Below are 7,436 nucleotides of genomic sequence, written 5' to 3' on the forward strand. Positions count from 1 at the left end.
TGCTCTGGTGCATAAAAAATAACATAATGATTAATTGGCCACATTACATCATGCAACACATGATGAAATGTCGAGATAACAACATGTCGCTGCCCTATGCAATTTTGATAACACGCATCTTGCAGGTGTATGGATTCGACTTGGAAAATGAACAAGCGGTAATGCTTGGATGGAATCATTATTTCGCCAAAAAGAGTATGACCAAATTAAATATATTCCAGGTCAATGGTGTATGGCAACTTGGTAGGCCTCAAGTGAAGGACGAAGGAGATGATGAAGAGGATCAATTGCCAGAACAACAGCTTCAAGGTGCTCAACCTCAACCCGCAATCCCCAATCAAACTAAAATGTTAACCCAAATTTGGGCGGGGATGCAAGACATGAAAGAAAGCATGAGGAACGTTAACATTCGTTTTGACAAACTTGATAAAAGGATGGAGCGGAATGATCAAATGATGGACAAAATGGAGGATACTCTGAATCAGAGTCATCGTCATCAAGGCCATTGATTGTCTTTTTGCATTATGTTATTGTGATTTATTTTAATTCTATTTTTCATGTTGAACATTATTATTGATATTTTTGTTGTTTTTGTTATTTTTCACCTACAGAATAAGATATGCCTTCTAGAAACACGTTTGAAGGTTTTCACAATAAAGGTTAAAATGTTATTGTTGAGGATGTTTTTTCTTTTTCTAATTAACATTATTATGTTTTTAAGTTTTGTATAATTTCAAATTAAGATGTATTTATCTCTCTCTACATCAAATGTAATGAATTTAATAATATTAAAATTATCAACAAACAAAAAGTTAACTAATACAATTTTTTTCAATTAATAAAATAAAAAATGAAGAAATCATATTTCATTTCTATATTCTATTTTTTAATTAATTTCAATTTTATATTATTTTTTAAGTTATAATTGAAACTTACAATTATTTTAATTATCAAAATTATGTAAAAAATTAATAATTATTTTATTTTTATTTTTTTACACACATGGACAAAAGTGTACTTTATTATTAAATATAACATAATGTAATAGAAATTAAATAATATAATACTAATTATTTTAATTAACTTAAATTTCCTTTAAACTAATTAATATTTCATTTTCTTATTTATTTATATATAAGGGTAATTTTGTAATCTTACCATTTACACTATTCAAAATATATTAAAATACTCTCACAACTATCACATCATTCACACTTTCCAATAAACTTTCTTCATACACATCCATCAATTCAAACACCCTTAACTTTCTTCACACTTCCACTCACTCACACCCTTAACTTTTCACTCACCCACAACCCTTAATCCAAACAAGTTTGTGAGTCTTCTTTTTTATATACTACTCATCTTGGTCATTCCTAAATCCTCAAATCTAGGACTCTTCATCCACTCAAGTCTTCAATTCATGTTAAGTGCACAAATTTTTTGGATTCTTTAAGGACAAATAATGGAAAGATTTGACACCAAGGGACATGAGCAAATCATATAAGAGATCAACACATCACATTCAACCCAAAACCTTAAAACAATAAATTTGTGGATATTTTTTCTTATATATTATTCATATTCAACGTGAAACTTAAACTTAGAATCATATAAATAACATTTTAAAATATTATATACCACATTAAAGTATCATCTCAGTATAATATATTAAATAGTACGTGTTGGATTACTCAACATTTAAGTGTTGTTATATAGTTGTCATCAATTACAATAATAGTTTTTATTATTAACACCTTTTTCACAGATTTGTTTTCTTTCTCCGGGATAATGTTGTATTCTTATGCTTGCAATTCTTAGGAAACGAGCAATAAATCATTGTTTAATTTACAACATAAACTGTTTATAAAAGAAATCCAAAATTAAAAGATAAACAATTTTATTTTTTTAAAAAAATATTGTTTACATCCATTGATATAAAAATATTTCTTTAACGTCCATTGTTATTTCAATGTGAAATAATCTCTCTTTCTATTACATTTGTATATACATGGATCTCAATGAATGAAAGTAAAAATTCTCTATAGAAACAATGTAAAAGGTTTCCTACATAGTAACTATACTAGTAATTCACAAGCAAGATGGCCTAAAAGTGAAAAAAAAAAAACAAGAGATAATAAAAAAAAAGACAAATAACAAGATATTATTCCAATCAACACCTCTCAAACATAATTGATATAGTGCATTTTGTAACCGTCAATATACTATGATATTGTTTTATCCGCAAAAGAATTTTAATTGAACCTTATATTTGTTACACATTATGGACATGGTAATCTTTCCTACATCGTTAATGTAAAGTAAGTCAGTGTAACCGTGCAATTTGTGATCCATCTAACGTGGGGTTGGAGTCCAATCTATTAATCTGTACATTATCACCATCATGATGGGGTGGGATACACACAGATACAATCTGAACCTCAGTTTGTTGTGCATAAAAATTGTCACTGTTGTTCGAAGAAGTATTAGCCAATACCTGGAAATATGCATGAGGTCCCCATCCTACAAAATAAATTGACATAAAAACGTAAAAACATTAAGAGGTTGTGAAAACAAATCTACTTCAAAATCTACAAAAAGAACCACAATAGACAATAATTTGAAAGTTTAACGAGCTACAGAAGATAGTTAGAAGATTAACGAGCTACGGAACACAGAGAGATACATGCTCAATTTCAAAGCCCACAACTTTCTTTGATGTACTTTATCTAAAGAAGAGTGCTCAATCCATGCATTTAAGAGAGTTAAGAAAATGTAGGATACTCTTAGTATGACTTATGATGGTTCCCTTAGATGAAGAAAACAAATTCAACTCATCAATGTGAACTCTTTACTGTGAAAGAAAACAAAAACATACAAAGCAGTTTAACAAGTTTCAAATCATACTAAATGAGCTTAAATCACTTAGTAATACTAAATGAGTTTAAATCACTTAGTAAATACTATGATAAGATCACATTAATAAATTTTGATATACTTATCTAGATTGTGGTGTCTAAAGTCTTGGACAATATATTTATAGAAAAGCTCGTCAATGTTATAAAAGGTGCACAGTTGGAGCTATAATAAGATGGGGTCATCAGAAGACAAATATCTCTAGTCCTCAAAGATCAAAATAAGAGAAACACACTAACTCGTATAAGATCCCTCAAGAGAGATGAATGATGAGATATCTTGCATCTCTAAAAAATTCCATCAAATATACAAGAAGAGAGTAGGATTAAGAGAGATGAAAGTTGAAAGAAAATATAATTTTGCAAAGCAACTTTATATGATTTCGGTCTACAATATGTACAAATTACACTCCAAATATAGTAATATAGAAACATCAACAAATCAGAAAAGAAAATACAAGGGTTAACAAGAAAAGGACAATATAGAAAATTTAGTTAGGGCGTAAGAAAGATATCGGATCTAGAAAGAAAGAAGTCACATATTTGCCCAGGCTTGGGCAGCCTCGCCCAAGTTTTTTTTTTCAAAGAAGAAATGGATCCCAACCTAACCCAAATCTCAAATCAAATTAAAATTTAAATCTTAAACACTGAAAATAATTAATTACTTTTCAAAGCAAGTTATGTGGAAATAAAAAAAAAATATGACAGACTACTGCTGCCCCCTCTTTGTGCCTTTTACTTTTAATTCATAAACAACTAAGTTTCATGATAGTGCTAAAACTGCTATAACTTGAAAAGGCACACGACAAAAATGATTTTCAATTGATCCTTTTATAGAAACTTAGATCTGGAGAATGATTCGAAAGCAGCAAACAATATTCTCCGCAAAACAGTTATGAAATACAATTGTCATACTCTCAAAACAGTTATGGAGACTATTTAATAATAAACGGTAACAATAACCCCCCATTACACACACGCGTAAGAAAAGCTCATTCCAGTCCACAATACCAACAAATAATAAAAGTTTAAAAGAATAAATTCCTGGACATACCATCTTTATCATATGGAGGTGGAAAGAATTGCAAGTAACAAAAGGAAGAGATTGCCAAACCTGCATAAAATCTCGTATAAAAATGTCTAGAGAAAGGTATATTTATATGTTAATAAATCAAACAAAGGAAATCCAGTCTTCAACATACCTATAAGCCCTCCAGTACAAACATCTTGCCAATGATGCCAATAATCATCAACACGAGAGACAGCAATCATAGCTGCCACAAGAAGGGGAAAGAACACTATACAAAGCTTTGCAACATGACCCCTACGGTCAAACACCTTAATTTTCCCAGATAGATACCATGCAAGAAAACCAAGACCAGCAAAGGACCCTGTACACCAATAATTTGAACTTTTTTGGCATATATTACTATAAAAGGAGAACAAACTAATAAATAGGTCTTCTTTACACACCCTAAATGCCCAATGATAATTTGGCAATGTAATTCCTATTATATTTATTTACATAGAGAAACTTTATCCTTGACAATATAGACTTGTAAACGGAACTCAGTTTTTATTATCATTTAATTATCAGTTCTTCAAAAAATCTATCATACTTGATGGAGTGAACTTTGATCAATGAATATTCAATACTTCCTTCAACTTGGAACCCTGTTTCTTCTAAAACATGTTATGCTTTTTTAAATGACACTTAAGATTACCAATTTATCAATTATGCTGACTTAAAAGAGGCAATAAGACCACTGTTTCAAATGAAATGTAGAACATGGAGGAGGACTATGGGAAAAAGAAAGAATTATTGCAACAGTTACGATTCTAATTAGTTAGTCAGGGGATTAATGTGTTAAATTAAATAACTAGGAGAATGCAAGAGGAGAAGAAGATTCAGATGTATTCTAATTTGTAAATTGGGCATTAGTAATTTGTAACTCCCTCTTTTACATTATCCTAACAGAACTCGAGGTTGTTCTGAGTACTTACAAGAGGTATGTCCACTTGGAAAACTTTTGTGCCCTTCTCTAATAACAGTCTTATCTCCTGTACATCTAACATCTTTGGTTACTGGATCAAACACCTGAACATATCATGAATCAGTACCATGTTTCTTGAGCAGATCACTAAGTAAAACCAACTATGTATCACATGGTAAAGGTATAAATTAGGAAATCTGGTTTATAATTGAGAACCCACCCCTTTCCCATCAGGGAAACAACGCCAGAAGAAGTCTGGGCGTGGCCGTCCCACACCATCTTTGATAGCATCAGTTATCACCGCAGTAATGAGTACAGAGAATAAAAGGCCTGAATAGCATTTGGCCTTGAATAGGTTAGGTTATAACAGAGTAATATTAAAAAAAAAAGGACAGGAAAACATTTCTGAAGGTGAGAAAAGTACCCAAGATAGCATGGTGGAAGTCATAAACATCCTTTCGGAAGAAATAGTAAACAAGAATGATTGCTATTGGCAACAAAATTGCTACTATCTGTCAATTAAGGTCAATTTTAAATCTGAAATTCCATAATTCATATCTTGAATGTCAATTGAGGTCAATTTTAACAAGGATGCATAGTTCTTGGAAGCAAAAACGTACTGGTACAGCCCAAAAGGGTATAGTATTGTCTTTCAATGGGTATCTCAGGTCGGTCATCATCCCCTCTCCAACAAAACGGTGAAATGGCTCTATCACATTCAAGATACCATCAATGATAGCAAGAACCAAAAGAATCAACCAGTCATGCATATGTGTCCTTGCAACTTTAGCTCCATGTGATCTGATCGTATGTCTGTTCAACCGATCTTCTGGCATTTTTCTGAAGCAAATGACAAAAATAGTGCTCTTTAAAATTAAAAAAAAAAACACAGGAAATTAGAGAAATACAATACCAGAAAAAAAAAAATTGGAACGTAGATAATTTTCAGAGTGTTGCTGGACATAGTGAATACAATGGCAATCTGACTGTAACTTCCAAATTTCAATTTTTATTAGTTTCAGTCGCAGATAACACTCAGCCTCTAGCTCATGCCTGAAAAATATGTAATGCAATGACGTTAATTGGCGTTGTCAATTTAACTCTAGAATCTCATTCCAGATACAAGTTGATCTTTCATACAAGCACACAGCCCTTCAGCCACAAAATTCACAGTGCGCATTTTAACAGAGAACGCAAAATTGAACTGAGTTTTCCACACATTGTAGCAAGAATCACTAGCAGAAAACCAAAATTCTCAGATCAGAGACATGAACACAGATAAACAGCTATTAATCAAATTACATATTTGTCCCTACAGTGTCTTGCTAAACTCATTTTGGAATTTTGATGACGAATGTGAATCGTTTGCAAGTGGATCATTTTCCACACCTTTGTGAACAGGAATCTAACATAAATTTCGAGCTTTTGGAATTATACAGTGAGAAATTGCGTGAGCCTAAAGAACAAAGCTATGGAAGTGTAACTAAAAGACAGAAGAAACTCACCTGCACGAGGTTCGGTGTAACAGAATTTAGAGGAAGAGTGTGTTTATGAGAGAGAGAGAGAAAGAGAGAGAGAGAGAGAGAGAGAGAGAGAGAGAGAGAGAGAGAGAGAGAGAGAGAGAGATTTAAAAGAAGGAAGTGTATGGTTAATGCTTGTATGGTTTATGCGAAAAGTGACAAAAGGGGAAAGCCTCCTAAATGAAAATGATGGTTTTTTTTTTAATATATACGCAAGAAAGCGCAAGGTAATTGCATTTTTATATTTTTTATTATATTATTTTATTTTAATATTTGATTAATTTTAATTTATATATTTATATATTTATTTAAATAAGACTGTATGCATTAATATTTTTTTATATTTGATATGTATTTTATAATTTGAATTAAAACAACATTGAAGAAACAATACATATTAAGATTATATTTGTATCAAAAAATAAAGGGGGAAAAGTAATTGTACTATGGAGTATTGGTGTGTTCAATTATTTTGAGTGAATTGAGTTTATTTTTACTTTTTTTTATTTATTGTTGTATATATAAATAGTTTTAAGGTTTAAAATGTTGATTTTAAATTATAATTTTGGATAAAAAAGAAATATAAAATATGTATCTATTATATTAATATAGATATTTAAATAGCATTAGAGAAACATTATTTTGATTACATTAATGAATGACTTGAAGTGTGTTATTATGTTAAATGTATATATAGTTACTTGTATCATTTGGATAATTTATTTTCATTTTTTCTTAATTTTAAAATATAATGAAGGGTAAAATAAGAATATTAAAGGCCTTCGGTAAATTGGAAAATCCCCTTTAAATATTGTTATAGATTTATAGATATATAACTGCATATAAAGGGATCCCTTCTTTTTTTTTACAAGTTTTTCTTCCTAATATGCCTTTATTTTATTTAAAGCCTTATTTCCTTTCAAATAACCATAAAAAAATAATCATTTATTCTCACATTATATTCCTTTATAACTTTAAAGGTCTTTGCTCATATTTTATTTGTTCAT

The 7,436-nt window shown here is 30.3% G+C and overlaps 1 protein-coding gene across 5 annotated transcripts; it reads right to left on the reverse strand.

Moving 5' to 3' along the window:
* Positions 1–2,138: 2,138 nt before the first annotated feature.
* Positions 2,139–6,586, reverse strand: LOC137806284 (lipid phosphate phosphatase 2). Of its 5 annotated transcripts, XM_068606302.2 has the most exons (10): positions 6,415–6,479; positions 6,050–6,144; positions 5,883–5,962; positions 5,530–5,749; positions 5,334–5,421; positions 5,130–5,239; positions 4,920–5,013; positions 4,118–4,306; positions 3,970–4,029; positions 2,139–2,523 (listed from the first exon to the last, which is right to left on the reverse strand). In XM_068606302.2, the coding sequence occupies exons 4-10, from the start codon at positions 5,743–5,745 to the stop codon at positions 2,327–2,329; spliced, it is 954 nt and encodes a 317-aa protein (XP_068462403.1). In that variant the 5' UTR covers positions 5,746–5,749; positions 5,883–5,962; positions 6,050–6,144; positions 6,415–6,479; the 3' UTR covers positions 2,139–2,326. The 5 variants fall into 5 exon arrangements, with proteins under 5 accessions (XP_068462403.1, XP_090156164.1, XP_068462401.1 ...); XM_090300038.1 differs by lacking the exon at positions 6,050–6,144 and having other exon boundaries at positions 5,950–5,962; positions 6,415–6,540; XM_068606300.2 differs by lacking the exon at positions 6,050–6,144 and having other exon boundaries at positions 6,415–6,540.
* Positions 6,587–7,436: the final 850 nt, after the last annotated feature.

This window comes from Phaseolus vulgaris, chromosome 3 (genome assembly GCF_051622355.1).
Source record: "Phaseolus vulgaris cultivar YP4 chromosome 3, ASM5162235v1, whole genome shotgun sequence".
Taxonomy (NCBI): Eukaryota; Viridiplantae; Streptophyta; class Magnoliopsida; order Fabales; family Fabaceae; genus Phaseolus; species Phaseolus vulgaris.